Genomic DNA, 19,184 nt, shown 5'->3' on the forward strand with positions numbered 1-19,184 from the left:
AGGGAGGGCCGATTCTGAGCGCATCGTGTTGCACCAGATTCGTACGGCTTTCATCGATTTTCCACCGGATAAAACGCAAGCCTGCAAACGACCAAGGTCGGGCGCTCGGGGGCAGCCAGCTCGGTGCTGGGGGGGCAGCGGCGGGGAGCGGGGGGGTCGGGGCTGCCCAGCGCCCCCCCGGCCACGCCGCGGGGGTTTCTCCTCGCTCCGAGCCGCCCTCGGCGTCGCTGCCCGGGGCCAGGCGGCGCAGCCCCCGCTCGTGCCCGCACCGAGGCCCCCGGCGGAGGCAGGACGCCCCCCCCGCAGGACGCCCCCAGCCCCCGGCCCCTCCGCTCGCTCGGGGGCGAGGAGGGCGCCGAGCCCCGGCCCCGCGGCACGGTCGGAGCCTGCGGGCGGCGGCAGCGCCGGGTGTGCACTGACCCCTAGCGGCACCGGCACCGGCAGCTCCCCGGCGGGCGGCCGCGGCTCTGAGCAACCCAGCGAGGAGCTCCGCAGAGGAGCGGAGGGCTGAAAGCCAGGGGGTTTCGATGCGTTTAACGTTAGCCTAACATTTCCACAGGGGCTGGGGGAGATCTCACCCGCAGGGGTATTTGCTTGAGCTACGTAGTGCCATTTGCTGTCCCCCAAGGAGCTCCTGCTCTGCACCGCTCGCTGCGGACAGGCCACGGGGCTGAGCGGGGCTCCCTGGGGCAGCCTTGGGCCGGGAAATAACGGGGCCAAATCCGACAGCCTCACCTGGGTGTGCTGGCCCCAAAGGGAGACCTGCCTGTGATCGGTGTGGTGCTGGCAGTGCAAAGGGGCAAATGGGAGATGCCTGATACATTAGTGTGTGGTTCCTGTGAGATTGTGCCATTTATTTATTTTTAAACCTCATTAGTTTATTTATTTATTTATTTATTTTCCTAAAATAAAATTTATTTTCATTCTTTAGATCTCCCAGGCCTGCAGAACCAGGTGTGCTGGACCAGGGCGGGCTGGTTCCCTGGCTCCAGGGCAGAAGGGAGAACCTTGGCCTCTCCCGCACCCGTTCTGTTCCCACGTGGCCCCGTTGCTGCTTCCCCGCCTGGCCCCTGCCAGGGAGTGAGCGCTGGAGAGAAGCCGAGGGAGCACCGATCGGAGAAGGCTGCGGCCCTGCCCTGCTGGGGGCTGCGTAGGCCAGAGGGAGTGGGAGTGGGCTCGCTTGCTCTCAGCCTCATTAAAATCTGTTGGGTTCAGTATAAACAATTGCCTTGTCATCATTTCAGCCAAAGCGTCCAGCTCAGGACAAAGTTATTGGCCCTGCCACAGATGCTGCTCCCTGCAGCCCAGCAGGCTGCCAGCCGCCAAATGCTGTCCTGTCACTGCAGGTGCTGCTTCTGGGCTCCCCCCGAGGGAGGGTCACTGCCCACATGCACAAGACCCCGGCTGAATCCCCGTGTGTGACCCTGGGAGAGCCACAGCCTGTGCAGCCACCAGAGCCCTGCTTTAGTGAGGATCAGCTGAGACAGAGGTGTTGATGTGCTCCAGATGGGCTCAGCTCCTGCAGGAGTGGGACTCTGCAATTACTAATAAAAGGTACTTACTTGGGCTACTGATGTTACTTAATTTAAGTGAAGCTGTACAAGTGAAGTGTACAACACCTGGCAAATGAGAACTTGCAAAATTTTGTTCTTACAAATCAGAAAAGTTAGGATTTAGGGACAGAACACTCCTTTTGTGAAACCACTTTCAGCGTGATTTGAATCTCCTTGAAATAACATCTAAAAGTAGTTCCAGTCCGTTCCCTAAGCACCAGGGGCCACCCGTAACCGCACCAGAGGGGGGCACAGCCGGGACCCCCGCGCTTTGCAGCGCTCGGTGGGGACTCGCTGAGCGCCGGCTCCGGGACGCACCCGTTCCCTGGGGGCCACGGGGGGGGGAGGGGGGGGTGCGCGCCCCCGCTGCCGGTCCCGCGTGGTGCCCGGGGCGGCCGGCGGGGAGCGGCCCTGCGGCTGCTTTACGTAACGGGGCCGCCGCCGGGGCACCGGGCCGGGCGCGGGGTGCGGGGAGCGGCGCCAGGGGGAGCGCGCAGGGCCCGGCCGCTCCGCACCGCTCCGCTCCGCACCGCACAGCCCAGCCCAGCCGCGGCGCTGCCTCCGCGCTGCCCGCAGCCGGGACCCGCACCGGGACCCGCACCGGGAGCGCCCCGGGGCTCCGCTCCCCGCCCCGCCTCGCCGTGCGGCGCCGAGCCCCGAGCGGTGACATGGCCTCGGGCAAGGCGGCGGGGGAGCGGCGGTGGGAGCTGGTGCGCTGGTGAGTGGGGCCGGGGGGGACGGAGGGGTCCCGGGCGCTGGGGGCCGCGGGAGGTGCCCGGGGGTCCCCGCTGGTCGGGTCGGGTCGGGGGTCCCCGCGCACGGCGAGGGCGCACTCTGCGCGGTGGTCCCGGCTTGGGTGTGCGGGGCAGCTCCCGGTGCTCCGCTGGGGGGGGGCACCCAGCCCCTCCCGGCACGCCGAGAGCAGCCCCAGGCGCGGGGGGCAGCGGGTGCTGGGGTGGGGACGTGTCCCCGGGCAGGGAAGGGGCAGCCCCGGGCTGCGGCTGGGTGAGGGGCGTTCGTTTGGGGTGCAGCGGAGGTAGAGGAGGGTCAGGGACCCAAAGAGGTTTGGTGTCCGGGGAAATGTCCCAGCCCGGCACGGGAGAGGTGGGGGGCACCAGCAGCGTCCTGGTCCCACTCACACCGGGCTGGTGTGGCTGCCCCCAGGATGTCTCGGGACACTCGTGGGTGTTTGGGGAGCATCGTGGCTGCTGTCGTGGGGCTGAAGGGGTGCTGAGGCGGCCGTGGTGTGTGGGGACCCACTGCTGCTGGGGATGGAGTGCTCGGAGCAGCTGGGACAGGCTGACATTGGAAACAAGCTTTCTCTGTATCTTTTGATTTTTAATTGTGTAGTTTGTGACGTCCAGAGCGTGTGACTTTTGAGCAGGGCGCTGTAGCGATGCCAGGCTGTGAATGGAGTGGCTCCGGGTGACAATGCCCTGCTGGTGACGCGGGAGCTGGGAGCGGGCCCAGGGCTTGTCCCCATGTCCCAGCTGCGGCTGGGAGCCCTGCGAGCTTGGGCAACAGCCAGAGTGGGAGCCATTGCAGGGTTATTCCACAGTGTTTTTTTTTTTTTTTTTTTAATTATTTATTTATTCTTTTTTTTTTTTTCCTTTTTTTTTTTTTTTTTCTTTTTCTCCTCCCCTTGGCAGTCCAGAACACCTTTTCTTGCACACTTAGACACAAAGTATTATAATGGCTGCTTTGCTTGGCTGTTCTGCCATCCCTCTTTTCCTTCTCCTTCCTTCCCCCAAATCCCTCTGGCTTTCCTGTCAGTGCTTTCGCAGCACTATTACATGCAAGAGCTGTCAGGGAGCACTGGGACTGCACTGCCCTTGGTTCCTTATACCAAGAAACCCAGCAGGTCAGCTTGTCCTGGAGACTCGCCAGGAGCCTCCCTGGCTTCTTTCTGCTGGGGCTGCGCCCTCCTGATTGCCCTTTCCTCTCGGCTTCTGTTTGTCCCAATTAATGGGCACAGGAAGTGAAATTCCATGTGAGTGTGTGCGTGTGCGTGTCTCCAACCAGTGCTACAGAGGTTTTAAATAATTAATCACTTGCTGATGAAATTTCACATTCAGAGGCAGGCGTGTGAAGTGCAGCTGGCTGTGGGGAGGCAGGCAGCAGAGTTTCCCACTGAAGGATGGGAACAACTGCAGTTACAGACATCTTGCTCACGTAATGGAGAACCCACACTTCTTTAATCAAAATAATAACCATTGATTCATCACTTGAATACTGTTTAATAAGCTTCAACATCTGGCCTGACATTCAAAACAATGTTAGAAAGGCATTAGTCTGCTCTGGGAGCTGGTAGCAGTGCTGGGGGCTCGGCGTGCCTGCGGGCAGGGTGGGGGGGATGCGCGGTGGCTGCCGGCCGTGCCCCCACGCCGGGTGGTGCTGAGCAGCACTGGGAGAGCTGAGACCACCTCAGCCTCCTGGGGTTTCGCAGTGAAATGTCCTGCACCGCTCTGGAACTGCTTGCTCTTTGTTTTTCTGTGTGTGGCTGCTAGGAGTGGGTCTGGCTGAGGGGTGTTGGGGGGGCTGCAGCTGGTGGCAGCTCCATGGGCACTGGGCTTGGGGCACAGGAACCCCTGCGAGGCTCCGCGCTGCATCTGCTCCCGCTTCTCTTGGGGCCACTTCTGGTGGCAGCAGGGCCAGGAGCAAGGGTGGCCGGGGGGTCCCTGTCCCTGAAGGTGCCCGGGAGCAGAGCCCTGTCAGGGCTGTGGCAGCGTGCCCGTGGGAACAGCGGCTGCTGGGCGGGGGACCCCATAGGGAGGTGGTCAAATGGGCCGTAATTTTGCTGCTTTCATTAAGGAACACACAATTATTACTATTATTGTCTCCCTTCCATCCTTAAACAGCGTTTCTGAGCCAGTTGCTCCCCGTGTCCTGCATCTCCCTCTCCCAACCATCCTGCGCTAATGAATATTTCAGTCTGTCTTCTTGTTATTTTTAGGTACGTGAGAGAGGGCCGGTTTCGGATCGAGGAGAGGACGCTGACGGCTTTCCAGTGGCTGTACTCACCGCAGCAGCATCGCATCGTCAGCCGGGCGGACCTGGGCTCGCCCAGCAGGTACCGGGGGCGTGGGAAGCACGGCACGGCCCCGTGGGGCTGGCCCTGGCCGCCCCTCACCATGAGCTCCTGTGGCATGGCCGGAGCTCTCCTGGGTCTCAGCCTCTGCTCCTGGGGCCCTGCAAGTGTCTGAGGCTGGGGCCTGCTTCAGAACAAGGCTCTGGGAGCGGTGGTTGCAGACAGGAACCTGGTGTGAGCACACCTCTGGTTCGGAGCAGCAGAAAGGGCAAACTGCTGACTGCCTCCCCAGGCTCCCTTCTGCAAATCCCGTGCCTTTGGTCGGGCACATCACCTGCTGAGGACCTGCTTAATGCATGTAGCACAACTCTTTCCTCCAAAACTCATTGCAAATATGGCTTGGAGCCACATTGTGGGGCTGTGCCATGGCTTTTTCTGCCTCTGATGCATATGCATTGCTGTCGTTTTAGATCCGAGTGTTTGGTGATAAAATGTCATTACAGTAAAAGCCTTGTGGGCCTCCAGAAACCTATAGTGCAGCGCCTATTTCCCTGCTTGCTAAGAGTGGAAAACACACAAAAAACAAAAAGCAAACCTACCTCCCTCTGTGGATATGTGGCTGAAAGCTTTTCCCTCTGTATTGCAGCAGATCTGCTACGAGAGCCCTTAAGAGCCTCGAAGCACTTACCTGCCCAGAGCAGTCGGAGGGGAAAAGGGGGGGCTGTGGGTGCCCCCGAGCTCTGCTCCCAGGGCCCCTCACAGGGCGTAGCAGGGCACGGGGTGCAGGAGGTGCCTGGCTCCCAGCACGAGCTGCTGCTGCCAGCTGGCTCCTGAGGTGGTGATTCCTTTGCTTTGTGAAAAAAATCCAAATTACCGTGCTGGCTATTGATTTTTAACTGGTTTTTGCAAATTGCTGTCAAAGTTCACATTAATCTCACCACTGAGGTGTGTATATCGCGCGGAACTTAAATGCATGTAATGTGATTTATAATTAGTGTTTAGTGCTACTGGAGCTGATTCCACCAGATCCGTTTGATTTTCCCAGAGGGCTGGGAAGTCACCTGGAGGGCTCGGGAGGTGCAGGAGGGGCAGGCACTGAGCTCTGCTCCCTGGGGCAGGAGGTATTAGGGCAGCGCTCTCAGACACAGGGTCTGGTTTTTGGGTGGTGCTGTGTGGAGCCAGGAGCTGGACTCGATGAACCTTGTGGCTCCCTCCCAGCTCAAGGTATTCCGTGGCTGTGACACCAGGGGCCAGCTCTAAGTGGTGCCTGCATCACTGTCAAGGGAAAGGTTCACGTCGGCAGCAGGTGAGTGGGGGGTATGGGGTGGGGGCCATGGGCAGCAGGTGCCAGAGCTGCCCTGGCACCAGCACACCCTGGCCGTGGGGCTCGGGCTGGCTGTCACCTCCTGTGCCACGTCTGTTGGAAGGCAGAGAAATGCAGCAGGCGGCGGCTGCAGGGTGAGCAGGGTACCCACACACAGCGAGTCCAGCGCTCCCTTTGAGCAGTGTTTTAGGCAGGTTCCCACCAGTGATAAGCAGTTAATGAACAATTAGCCTGACAATTAAAACACCCGTCCCGTTGGCCTGAGCTCCCGTGGTGGCTGAGGCAACGTACCCAAGGGTTTGTGCCGGGCTCTGCCACCCACCCTCAGCTCACTGCGCCCCTGTGAGCCTGCTCTGGGACAGCAGTGAGGAGTCAGCTGCCTGTTGGGGATGTCTTTAGGCCTGCTACTGATCGGAGATGTCTCTGTCAGAATGGAATAGGAGTTGTGTTTGGACTACACGGTCAGCAGTGCAAGCAAAGCACCCCGAAGGGGAGGGAGGTTGTAACACAGCTGAAGGCTGGTGGCGCCGCCGTCCTTTGGTGGGCAGGAGTGAGATGCTCACCCCAGTGCACCACGCGCTGCTGTGGAGGCGTCGCTCAGGGAGTGGTTTTGTGCCCCGGGTGGCACAGTGGTGCTGGGGTGCTCAGCCGCGTTGCAGGCTGTCACGTTAGCTATCGTCACGTCAATCCGATCCGGGTCTTTATGTCGCGTTTGCTTCTTGTTCTGTGCGTGATGGTAGTGGGACAGCTGAATGAGAGGATGGGTGATCCATTGGAAGGCTTAATGTAACAGGTGTTTAATTGGTTGTATTATTAATACAAATTAATGGACTCACTCGAGCAGCACTTAAGGAGGGATGAGAGCATGCAGTCCCAGCTCCTGCGGGACACTTTGCTCTAACAGCACACTGCAGGATGCCCACGCTGTGCTTCGATATCACGCTCTTGCATCTTTTGCACTCATTTGGGCTGGGATGCTGGAAATGCTCCTGCACCCGCTGCCGGGGAGCACCACGCTGGGTATGGGGCTCACAATGGGGAGGAGAGCTGGGTGGCAGAGGCCGCTGTGGTTTTCATGAGCTGTGTGGTTCTTGCTGGGCATGGGCAGGACATGGCACAGGGAGCTGCGAGCCCCGCGCTGAGCGGCCTCATAGCTGAAGTCACTCCCTTGGGATTTATTGCTGTTAGACAGACATCAGTGGTGCCAAAAATGGGAATTCCATTGGTTTCACTAATTCTCTTCAGAACCCAGTGGAACCAAAGTGATGCAGCGTGGATTGATAGGAGCATCGCATGTCCAGGAGCATCCTATGGGTTCTGCTGGGTAACAGCAATGTGGTGCTGTGGCAAGTGCCCTGTGAAGCAGGAAGGGTGGCCCTAAACCTGTCCCCATTGGCTGGAAGAGGAATTCTGCCTTCCAGTTCAGTGGATCCAGATTTTAGCCCTGGAAACTCCTGCCTGGTCCCAGCCTGTGTCTGTCTTCAATTCAGCCATAACGGATGAAAGGGCTCACACATAAAGGCTGAAGTCTGTTTTGCAACTGAATCCAAAGATTTTTTTTCTCCATTTTTTTTTTCCTTCTTCCCACTCCAATAGCCTTCCCTGCCTCCCTCCCTGCAACAGCCCTTTTGCCCTGAAAGCTCCAGGGAGGTTGGGGTACGATCCCCAGCTCTCGCTGGTGGCTGTCACCCCGGCGGGGCTGCAGAAGCCCCCGGTGACACCACTGCACACCCTGCCGAGAGCCCGCTGCCTCCGGACCTCGTCCTCCCCTGGGGCAGGGACGCGGCCCCAGGCCCCAGCCCTGATCTTGGTGCTGCGGGGGCGAGGCGTGCGGCTCTGCCGGGCCCCGGGGGGCTGCGGGAGCGCAGCTGTGCCCGCACCCCGCGCTGAGCCACCAGCCCCTCCTGCTCGTGGCCGCGGCCGTGCTCGCCGCGAGGTGAGCGGAGCCGGGCGCAGTGCTCGGGAACGGCGCTGCGATAGCTGCAGCTGCGCTTCGGGGCTGCCGTGGGGTGGAGAAATTCCCTTTCCCTGCGTTTATCCGGCGCTGATGCTTGCCGTGTTAGTCTTGCACAGAGAGAGCAGCCAGAAAATCAAGGTAAGATGCTTCTGAATCTCTCTGAATCTGAACTGCCATCACGATGTACGGCAATATTTAAATAGCGTGTGGGGACTAGAATATAGACAAGCATGATGAGCCTTTAGCAGCAAATATTTAAATCTGTATTTGTCCTTGTTTTTACCCTGGATGGGCTTGCCTGGATGTAAATGTGAGGCACAGCTGGGAGGTCTATTGTTGCAATGCCTTACAGTTCTTGGTTTCTGTTTGCGTTTAAATATGTAAGGACTACTTCAGGCATGCGGACTTTGTGTCAGGCATGGGGACGAGGAATATCCTGCTCGTCAGGAACGTGCGAGCTGTGTGCCCGCGTGTGGCAGTGTCTCGGCGGGGTGGCTGCCAGTGCTTTTGTTAAATACTGAAAATTCAAAGGAGCAACTCCAGAGAGCTTTCCAGCGCTCTGCTTGTATCTGTCTCCGGGGGATTGCGATGGTTGGTGTTTGCCCCACTGCTGGTGGGGCTGGGGGGAAGGTTGCACTCCTGCCGTCAGCAGGGCACCTCATTGCCAAGGAGCCTGCGATATTCTGTGCATTTGACAGAAATAGGACATGGGAAGAGATTGTTCCGACCGCGTCCCTTTGCTAGCCCAGGGCACCCTTTGCTGGGGTAACCCTCCTCCCCTCTGCTTTTGAGCAAGATCTCTCGCTTATCTCTGCCAGACAAGAGAGCACCATGTCTGCTCAGCAGGCAGGGCAGAGCACCGTGGTTCTCTTTATCCTGCTCATCTCTGCAGGCAGAGCGCGAGCGGCAGCCCAGTGTGGGAGCTGACAGCGGGGCTGATAAGGGCTGCGCGAGCCTGTCGTTTGCATCCCTGGTGTACGCAGGACATGAGATGAATCCTGCTGGCTACTGTCTTATTTCCTCATCTTTTGCGTGTTCCAGCCTCTGCTGTTTTATTTAAGATTGCTTGTTGCTTTAGCAGCACAAGGGACATCATATCTGTCCACACGGAGTGATGTATTGAGGGCTGGAAACGAGCCAGCGAGTCTAAATTCAGATTCAACAAGAAGTGTGATTCCAGACGGCAGGCTCACTCTTGGCGTGCACCAGCTTTAACAAATATTTCTTTCTCCCTTTGCAGCTGATTCTTCCCAAAGGGCAGTTCACGATACCCACAGCAGCAAAGCTGCTCCCCTTTGCTGATATCTGTTTTGTCATTCTTCCTTCCTTCCTCCCTCACCGCTAAGCCTATCTGTGTGGTAGCAGGGTCCTGGGGGCTGCTCAGAGTCCATCTGCTTCTGCTGCCTCTCTTCTACCTGGCGTTGGGCTGCTCTGTTTGTCATTAGTGGCTGCTGTGGAAACAGGAACAGGACTTCAACAGCAACACCACCAGGAGGAATTTTTTTCCAGGAGCTAAAAACAGCTCCTTCTCCCCAGACCTCTCTGCAGTTTCGTGGGGGTAGATGAATCCCTGCTCAGACTTAACATCTGCCTCCAAGTTGGATGCCAAGCCAGAAAGAGCTGTTCCTCGGTTCTGATTTGAATCTAGCCCAGATACTGCAAAACCCACCCAAAATGGTGGAAAAATACAGGTGATGCTGGCAAGATCTAGCAAGGTTTTGACAAACTTTTGTCCAAATCTGGAGCGTGTCGTTTGCAGTATTTAGATGGAGTCCTGCACAAGTTTGGCCTTGAATCCGGGTGCCGCTTGCTGCCTACACCTGACCCGGTGCCAGCACATCTTGACTCCAGGCAGCGGCTCCTCAACCACCTGCTCGGGGGCTCAGGGAGCGCGGCAGCGAGGGGCGAGGGTGCCCACGGGCTGCCCACTGCTGTGGCAGCGCCCCGTGGGACGGCTTCATGAGGGTGCTGAGCACCGCTGCGGGCTGCTCCCTGGTGCTGTTGGCAGGGGGCTGTTCCAGGGGTTCCTTGTGTTTAAAGCTCATAAACCTCCTCGTTCCCAGCCGAAACACGCTCGGGTCTCTCTAAGGCCTGTGCTTTCCTCCCACCCCGCGTTTTGCCAGTCCTGGTTTTCAGTGTAAGCAGTTCTTTTTCTGTCTTGCCACAGTTTCTCCACAGACTGGTGGCGCACCCCCTGCCAGCCGGCTGTGTCAACTGGGCCGAATGCTCACAGTTACCCTTGGCTGCCTCCTGTGCTGCTGTGGGGGTGCTGTGCACGCTATGGGGACAATTCGGGGGAGAGCAGCAGGAATTGGGGTCTGTCAGGTTTTGCCCTGCACGTCTTTCCTCAGCAAGGCCACGAAATGCTGGGTGAGCAGATGAGCTCCTGCTCCTCGTGGTGCTGGGGCCACGGCACGGCCGTGTGGCAGATGTGGGGTGGCCGCAGGGGTGGCACCGGGCACGGGGCTGCATGGCGGGGACATGGTGGCAGCGGTGCCTGCCCGGCGCTGCCTTGCCTTGCACGGGCCTGCAGCAGCCTGCACGTGGGCTTCCCTCGCACGATGCTTGCACGTGCTGTGTGTGTGGGCACAGAAAGCTTTGTGCTGGGTGCCCCGGGGAGGTGCTGCCCGTGGGCACCGGGGGCTGCTGCTTGTCTGAGGCATCCTCCTGGGGGCTGAGAGGGGCAGGGGTGCTGCAGCTGGGGGTAGGGACGGACACGCAGCACATCTGTGCGCTTGAACAGGTTCTTCCTAAAGGGAGAGTTTCTGTGGGGAATTCCATCTCCTCGCTAGCAAGATGGAGCTCTGAAATGCAAGAGCCTGAGAAAACCAGCTACTCGGTGCACCAAAAGGTTCAAATTAATAGTGGACCAGAATAGTTACTGAGAGACCGGCGGTCTGTGTGGTGGCGTGGGTCTCACCTGATTGCAGTGCTGTGAGCAGTGCCCGTCTGCAGTGAAGAGCGGGGCCGGGCGCTGCTGGGACACACCAGCTGCCGACGTGCGCCCCGCGGGGAGCTGCCCGGGGCAAGCTCTGGGCTAGGGGAGGGCAAGCTCAGTGCTGCTGCAGCTGCCTGCAGAGTGATGCGCTGAGTGGTGGCTGCTCGGAAGAGCACTTCAAAGCAACGTTGGTAGAATGGACGACAGGGCACCGCATTGCCCAGGGTGCAGGGACGAGCCCCTGAGCTGTCAGCTGCAGGGAATGGCCTCAAAACCGTGGAAGCTGTGCTGGAGCATGGGCTGTGCCGAGTTGTGTGGGGCCTCAGTGCCTGCAGGGACGAGACCCGTGGGGCTCCCCCTGCACTCCATCTGCCGTCCACACGGGAATGGTGCAGGTGGAAAGCGAGCTCCCGAACCCGGCCCTCAGCACCTCCGTCCCTGCCGGGGCTGGTGCCCTGTGCCCCAGCTGCATGGACGGGGGTGCCGGCACGGCCTCCATCTCCCCCTCCGGGCACTTGCAGCGGGTGCTTTCTCCCTGTTGTCTGTTCCTTAGGCTGGGGGTACTCCAAACAGAGCGGCCTTGTTAGCGTGTAAGAAAGGCAGCCGCTCATTTACGTGCTGAACTTCCTCTTTGTTTTCTGGCCAGTTGAGCATTTTGCTGGGAATCGGCTCTGCATTTCGGTGTGCGTGTGTGTGCAGTTGTTGCTCTGTTTTGCCGGCTGGTCCTCCCAGTTAAGCCCCAGATGTAATGAGCCTTCTCTAATGAGTTTAACAAACGGGTTTTAGATAAACAGGCTGCACGGCTCCATCCCTCCCCGGTCGCTGCCTGCTGTTCCCCACGAACAGCTCCGTCTGACCGCCTCAACGAGCGGCCCCGTGGCTGCTGCAGGTGCCGGTGCTCCCCGGGGGTCTCTGTGCCCGGCTGCCTGGTACCAGAGGTTGCCTCGGGAGGACGAGCAGCGCTGCCCCCCCGCTTGCAGTTGGTTTCGGCAGCAGCGAGAGCGCCGTGGCAGCTGGTTAATGGTGCAGACCTGTGGGCTATCGAGCAGGAAACAGCCTCCTTGAAAAGCAAGGTTTAAAACCCTGTCTTGTGGGAAGCTGCTGTTCTAGGCTTTGAGTTCCTCTCTTCATTTTACTTTACCACAAAGGAGAGAAAACGCTGTTAAAAATACTTCATGTACTGAGTCAGAATTAATTCGGACTCTGTTTTCTTTTGCTGTGTATATCGAGGCTGATGATATGCACAGCGTGTTCTTCCTGCCAGGACAAAATCTAATATTTCTGGGTGCCCACAACCTTCCTTAGAATCATAATGGAAAGATGAATACCCTCAGTGCACCGCATACAATATTAAAACACTAATGATGCAATCAGTCTCTCTTAGCCTGAACAACAAAGGGAAGAATTATGCTGCCCTTCCTGGGCAGAACTCATCTCTGGCTGCGTGGGCTGTTTGCTGCCGAGGCGATGCCTGCAGGGACGCGGTGCCAGCCCTGCCCTGCCCGCGCCGGGTGCTCGTCCCTCAGCCGGGTAGCGCTGTCCGTGCTGAGGAGCCGTACGGGCACCCTGTGCTGCCTCCCGAGCATCTCACCAGCGGTTGCAGTTCCTATTTTTCTATTTTTTGTATCTAAAATCTGGTCTGCTCCTAGCCTGCAGCAGCTGCTGGATCACCCCTCTGTGGGCCTGGAGCAGCTGGTGGGGTTTGAGCCCCATGCTGCAAAGCACCCTGCAGGCTGCAACCCCGCCGCGAGCAGCGCGCAGCCACGCTGGAACCAGGCAGCCTGGCTGCTGTGCTCCCGTGCTGCTGTCCCCTGGCCCCTCGGACCCAGGCTCTCCATCCATGAAGGTTTTTGGGCTGGTGCTGCACTGAGCTGCCCCCTCCACGTGGCTCAGCCCCGATGGCGTGGCCCCTCCACGTCACCACCCGCAGCTGGGCACTGGGGGCACAGCTCCATGGCCCCGGGAGGGCTGCCTGCTGCGGCCGTCGGCTCCAGCGTGCTGGCAGCATTCTGCCTCTTGTAAACAGCCCTGCAACCCCGCAGTTTGTGCTCATAAAGCTTTAATGCCATGCACTTGTCAGCATGCTGTTATTACCGCAGCCTCTTGCTCCCTCCCCTGTCTTGCTCCTTTGTTGTGCTCGCTTGGTGTGCACGACGGAGCCACCCAGAGCTCGGGCACCTCCTGCCCGCGAGGCCCCCGCGGCAGCGAGCAGATGGCAGCGGCTCCGGGGGGGCAGGACGGGGAGCGTGCCAGGTAGCTGCGATGCCTGGTGCGCCAGGAGAGCTTGGCTTTATTCGTGTGCTTGTTAACAACTTGATTCACTGCTGCCAGCTGCACAGCACCTCCCTCGTCCTCTCCAAAGGCAGGGGGCAGGGACGCAGCGCTCACGGCCTCAAGTGTGGAGCGGAGCAGATCTGGGCCTCAGTGGTGAGTCAGGCACGATGTGCTCTCCTGGTTTTGTCAGAGACCCCTTGGGAAATTTTAATTTTGTCTCATGCAGATGGTACCAAGGAGGCATCTTCCCCCAGGCTTTTGTTTCCTAGATTTAGCCGATCAATTATGATTTGGCTGCATCTGCTCTGAAAGGAGGAGTTTTCTTTTTTTTTCCTCTTTTTTTTGAGCCCAACTGTGTGAAATACCTCGGAGGGAAGAGGCAAAGCAAGAGAATGAATGTCACTGCAGACAAACTGCTCTGGCCATGCTCCAGCAGGCGACACGGCGCTGGCAGGTGCCTCGTGCCTCCTGCCTGGGGCAGGCGCTGCTGCGGTCCCGCTCCGTGTGCGGGCAGCGTGCTGCGGGGGCGCAGGATGCTCGCGGCTCCGATGTGAGGTGGTTGGAACCGGGTGGCTTGTTGGGGTGACTCTGAGCTCTGCTTGGCCCAAATGCCCATTTCTGTGTATCTGCCGGAGTTGATTTAACTGTGAACTGCTGAATGTAGAGGTCTCTGAACTAATATTTAAAAAAATTGATGTGTCTGCTGCAGGCCCCCCCGGCTGCCCGGCGCTCGCTGCGCCGCTTCCCTGCAGCCCTCGCTGTTTACGCGATGCCTCCTACGGCTCTGAGCCAGCGAGTTCACACAGGGACTGAAGTGGCAGGACGAGATGCAGTAATTGGTGCTTACAGCACTGCAAGAGCCTGCTTTTAAATGAAGAGCCGCCTGCTTTCCCTTGCTTTCCAAGCTGTTTCTGGTGTGATGTGACTATAGGTTGATGCTTCCTATCACTGCTGTCGCTACCTGCCGCTGCACCGGTATTTGCAGGGTGTGCTGGAGCTGCTGCAGCTGTGTTGTGATGCACTGCAGAGCTCAGCCATGCGGGGAAGCTCCCTGCTGCTATATTCAGGCGTGGAAATTGTGAGCAGCTCGGGAGAGCTGGGCAGAAATCCACTGGTGTATGTGTAAGAGACGTGACCTAGGGGAAGCTGAAGGGAACAGCTAACGTTGTGCTGCTGCTGTTGCAAAGCTTTAACGTGGAGTATGAGGTTGGAAGCAAATGTGCTCCCCACAAATATGTTCTCCAAATGCTTCATGGTACCTAAATTGCAGCATTCAAGCAAGCAGCATATTTTGGATTTTTTTTTTTTTTTTGTAAACGTCCTTAAGAACTCTAAAATGCAAAGGATTTCCATCATATTTCATCCCTTTCAGGAGAGATTGCTGTGGGCTGGAAAGTGGGAGTTGGGATGGCTGGATTTCAATCCTAGCTTTTTCCCTGGATGTTCTTTCTCTCTCCAGCCCCCTAGTTCCCCCTCCTTTCACACATCAGACAGAATCCAAATGCCTCTCAATGTAATGCTGTCAGGTGCTTGGAGGAGAGCCTTACTGCCAGCAGCCCCTGCTGCCCAGCCGCCCCAGGCTGAGGGGATGCTCCCTGTGAGCACTGGGATCGTGCTGCCTCACTGCAGTGCAGGATGGCTGCTCACATCCATGAGCCTTAGTGCTGAGGATGGGGAGCAGGCTGAAAGGGGCTCGCTGTGGGGGCTGTGGGTGCCCAGGGGCTGTGGCACAGCCATCCGTCTCGCCTCCAGCACGGGCTGTGCTGCTCCCGCTGTGCCCGAGTGCTGTCGCAGGACAGCCGCTTGTTTTCTTGGGACTTTGTAATTTATGGAAGCTCCGACCCAGCTAGAGGTCAGCATTTGCATTTAAATGGCTTTTCCAAAGCCTGGTTGTACAAAGACTGTGTTTTTTTGGTAGTGGTCAGGCTGCAGATGCACGCTGCGGTTGTACTGGAGCTGGTGAGCAGCCCAAGGAGAGAAAACCCCGGTGGCAGCTGCCTGGTGGCCAGGTGGAGTGGGCTGGGACAGCCCCCATGGGTGGTGCTGCCACAGGGCAGGAGCCCCTGGCTGGGCGGTGGGAGCTGGGGCAGAATCTGCTGGGGAGCAATATTCCACTAGAGGAGAGGCAGTGAGGTTTTTGGTTCCTCAGATTCAGTGCTTTGGGTGGGATTTCCCATGAGCTGCAAGGGTGGGTCAGGATCCCCCGGTGAGACGACCCTGCAGCTCCAGGGGCAGCAGGTGTGAAAGCCGCCTGTGGTCGCGAGGTGTTGGCTGGTACCTGTGAGCAGGACGCCCTGCACCGGGCCCGCCGCGTGATGCCGAGTGGCTCTCGTTAGGAGAAATACGATATTTGCAGCGTAAGGTTGTGAAAAGCCTGAGGCCAAAAACAAAAACAAAAAAAAAAAAAAAAGGAAATGACTTTTTCTGGTGTGTGTGTGCATGCGCCTCTGCGAGGCGGCTGACCTGGAGGCATCGGGGTCCCCCGCCCCGGCGCAGCAGGCGCTGCCAGGAAGCACCGCGGTGGCCGTGCCGTGCGGGCGTGCTGCCGGCCCTGCTGCGTGCCCCTGCCCGCGGCACCCGGCGGTGCCGAGCAGCCACCATGTTCCACAGAAAGCGCAGCGTCTCCTTCGGCGGCTATGGCTGGTGGGTGGCTTTTGCTTCAGCACCCTGCTTGCTCGCGGCTTTTCTTCCCTCTTTGGCTTCTCCGGGGCCATTCGGGTGAGGAAGCACCGCGGGGCCCTGCTGGCACATCACCATCGCTGGGCAGGACGCGCTTCTCCCGGTGCCCTCAGGGAGCCCAGCGCGGCACCAAGGGGAGGGTGCTGCGGTGCCCGGGGAAGCGCCCGTGCGGCTCGTGGTGGGTGAGCACTAGTGGGCACGGCACCCACAAGGGCACCCCGGGGCTCTCCCCTCTCCTCCTGCCCTGCTGCTGCCCGCCCTGTCCTGCCCAGGCAGCGGTGCCTGCAGCCACCTCCGGCACCTTGCAGCCCATGGAGCGCTCCCACCTGACGTACGGGAGGTGCTGGGGCCGTCGGTACCTCCCCTGGTCATCCCTGCACCTTCTGTCCTTGCACAGAGCACTGCGGTGGCCACTTGCACCCTGAGCTCAGCAGGGCTGTTTGGTTTTTGTGTCTCTTTTTCTCAGAGATGTATTGATCTATAGGGAAAGATTTTAAGAAAAGGGCACTGTTCTTCCTCTGCCCTTGCTTCACTTTTCCTAAAATATTTTATGCCTGTTCCAAGTTTGTGCCGCGTGGTTAGGAACTGAAGGATGCACCGACACCGTGGGGGTTGTTTAGCTGTTGGTGGTCGGGCAGGAGGACGTTCTCCCTCGTCGTGCCCGGGGGCTCTTCAGGCTGCGTTTGGTGGCTGCCCGCTGCCACTGGCTCCGGGGCTGGGCAGCCTGATAGGCACCGGCGGTTTTGGGAGGAGCACTGGTGCCGGTGGCTTTTGAGCTGAGCTGCCTGAAACGTTCTGGGGGAAATGCTGAGTAACTGAGATGGGGGACGGCAGCAAGATCGTCAAGTGTCGGCAAAGTCTTCTGGCAATGTGTGTGCCTTAAGTCGAGCATTTTGCTGGATTTTTTCTTTGATATAAAGATTGGAAGAAAGCGCTCCAATTAACTTGCTTGTAAATCAGTTTTGTGAAACTTGGGCTCATTTTGTGGTGCAAAGAAACGGCAGCTGCTGGGATGCCTGGCCCATTGCCACCGCCTTTTGGAGTGCTGGCTCTGGAGCCCTGACCACGCTGGGCTCATCCCTCGAGCTGCCGTTTGCTGACCACTTCCTCAGCTGTGATCAAGTGGCACAAGTGCAGACTGAAGCCCTTAGCTTCACCTTTGCAGGGTGTTTGGAGTAATCCAGGCTTCACTTATTTGTTCTCTTTCTCTGCTTTGGCAGTTGCAGTGAAGAGATAACAGCTAACCAGAGTAACACAGGAAAAGTGTCATCTGCTGGCTGTTACGCGGCGCTGCTGCCGTTGGAGGATGGAGTGCTGGCTGGTGGGGGAAGCAGGGTGCTGACTTAAAATATATCAGGATCGGGTTCTGCGAAGCCCTATTCCCCATGTGCTGCTGGGAAGGTCCCAGGTGAGGTGGGCAAACGAATTCCCAGGGGTCCCCTCGGGAAGATGCCCCTCGCAGTTGTGTTCCCTGCAGAGTGCCCGTGCCGTGCCTGGAGCTGGCCAGCTCGGAGCGCGTGCCGTGCCGCTGCCTGCAGCCATGGCAGGGGGCTGCTGTGTGCCTGGGGCAGCCTCTCCTTGCAGCGTCCCCCAGCTCCGCACCATCCCGCAGCCGCTCTGCAGGCCTACTGGCGAGGCAGCAGCCTGCCACAGCCGTGTACCTGCACCTCTTCATCTTCTCACAGTCATTTCGGGTTTGTGGCCGACACGCCCTTCCTGTGGAAACCTGGTGAATAAGCACGAGAGGTGGCCGGGCACACCCAGGCACCTCTTTCTATGGGCTGTAGTTGCTATTTCCAGCCCCGAGCTGCGTGTGAGTTGTTGTTATTTTTCTCTCTGCCGGCTGCATCCGTTCCCACGGGGCCTCGGGAGCGGCGTGCCCGTCCCGGGGTGGCCGGGGCTGAGCGCGGTGCGGAGGTGGCGCTGGGCATCCAGGGGCGCGGTGCCGCGGTCGGTGTCACCCCACAAGGTGCCAAGCCGCTGGCTGGGGCTGCTGCCGGGGAGTGCAGAACCTCAGGAGGGCTGCTGCCGGGCTCTGCGCCCCACTGCTGCACGGCCTCAGCCCCTCCGTGGGAAGGCCCAGCTGTGTTGGCAGCTCCGTCCTCCTGAGCTCTGCTCCTGGGTCCCGGGGGGGCAGAGGCGCCCCGAGCCCTGTGCTGTGGGGAGGAGAGCCGGGGGCGTGCGCTGTTTCACATCGCCCCACCTCGGGAGGGGAGCGCTGCGAAGGGCCTGACCACGCTGCTCGCTCAGTTTAGTCATCTCGCAACTGCGGTTTCCCCAGCTGAGGGTTTTCTTTCTTGTATTTTTATTTCTTCTTCTTCTTTTTTTTTTTTTTCTTCTTCTCCTCTCTCCATGAGGCAAAATAACAGCAACTGATTTTTCTTCTCATGCTTCCTTCCTGACGGAACCCAAACCGCTGGGCACAGCCCTGCTGCCGGCGCGGGCCCTGCAGGAGCCGTCCCCGCTCTCCTGTCCCCCAACTCGCTGGCCCCATTACAGAGCTCAGCAGCAGATACCTCACAGCAGCGTGCTCAGTGCTCAACCCCACCTAATGTTCAACGAGGTCTGTAGGCAGGCTGGTTAAATATTAAGCACTAGTAGCAGCCGACCTGGGTCTGTGTGTACGAGCGGCAGTGTGCCAGGTCTCTGGAAGCTGTGAGCACGGGCAGATGTCGGTGGGGGGCCTGCAAGGATGGCAGGGGCGACAGCTTCAGTGTGTGCTGCAGGCGGGGAGCCTCCTGCTGATCCGTGTGCCTCCAGGCTCACCTGGTGCTCCTCAGCCACAGGGGAGCCCCCACAGGTTTGGGGCTCTGCCCCTGCAGCGGACCGAGCAGGGCAGGGGCCAGGAGGTGCGGGGAGCGCGGTGGCTGTGCCCACGGGCAGTGGGGACGTGCCAGGCGGGACCCCCGGTGCCGGCACAGCCCAGCCTGCGGCAGGGTGCAGGGGACCTGGCCCCACTGTGCCACTCGCCCAGCCTGGGAGCAGGGGGAGGTAGGGCTGCTGGTGGAGGGGAAAACGCATTTCTGCGGCCTCGCAGCATTTTCTGTGATCACAAGGCAGAAACCAGTAGTGTTCTGTTGGGTTGGTTCGGTTGGGTTTGTTTTTTTGGTGCACCATGTAGCAGACAACACAGAATTCGCAATTACTGCCAAAAGACAGAATTTTGCATTTTGAGACATTACTATGATTTGCATTAATTAATATTAATATGATTTGTAACCATAATAATTCTGTGGAGACACGCGCTTATTACCAGTGCTAAATACAGAGGCGATGCAGCTCGGGATCCAGCCGGGCCTGCCCTGTGCTGCTCCAGCTCCAGGCTCGGGGTGGCTGCGGGTGCTCACAGCCAGTGCGGGCACCTGGGCACGAGGTGCGGGGCCGGGGCAGCGCTGCGGGGCCGGGGCCGGACCTGTGCTCGTGCAGCGGGG

At 59.1% G+C, this 19,184-nt stretch overlaps 1 protein-coding gene across 7 annotated transcripts in view; it reads left to right on the forward strand.

The window, feature by feature from the left end:
• The first annotated feature begins 2,191 nt into the window (after positions 1 to 2,191).
• The window catches only part of RAP1GAP2 (RAP1 GTPase activating protein 2), a 76,522-nt gene continuing 59,529 nt past the window's right edge, over positions 2,192 to 19,184 (forward strand). For 3 of the 7 annotated variants that reach the window (XM_032200799.1, XM_032200800.1, XM_032200801.1), the window contains exons 1-2: positions 2,192 to 2,271; positions 4,507 to 4,623. In XM_032200799.1, the coding sequence (XP_032056690.1) occupies positions 2,222 to 2,271; positions 4,507 to 4,623 (167 nt within the window). In that variant the 5' untranslated portion in view covers positions 2,192 to 2,221. Of the gene's footprint in view, positions 2,272 to 4,506; positions 4,624 to 7,925; positions 8,001 to 13,020; positions 13,054 to 13,151; positions 13,228 to 19,184 lie in introns of those variants that run through there. The other 4 variants (XM_032200806.1, XM_032200802.1, XM_032200805.1 and 1 more) reach the window with 4 other exon arrangements.

Source organism: Aythya fuligula, chromosome 20 (assembly GCF_009819795.1).
Source record: "Aythya fuligula isolate bAytFul2 chromosome 20, bAytFul2.pri, whole genome shotgun sequence".
Classification (NCBI taxonomy): domain Eukaryota; kingdom Metazoa; phylum Chordata; class Aves; order Anseriformes; family Anatidae; genus Aythya; species Aythya fuligula.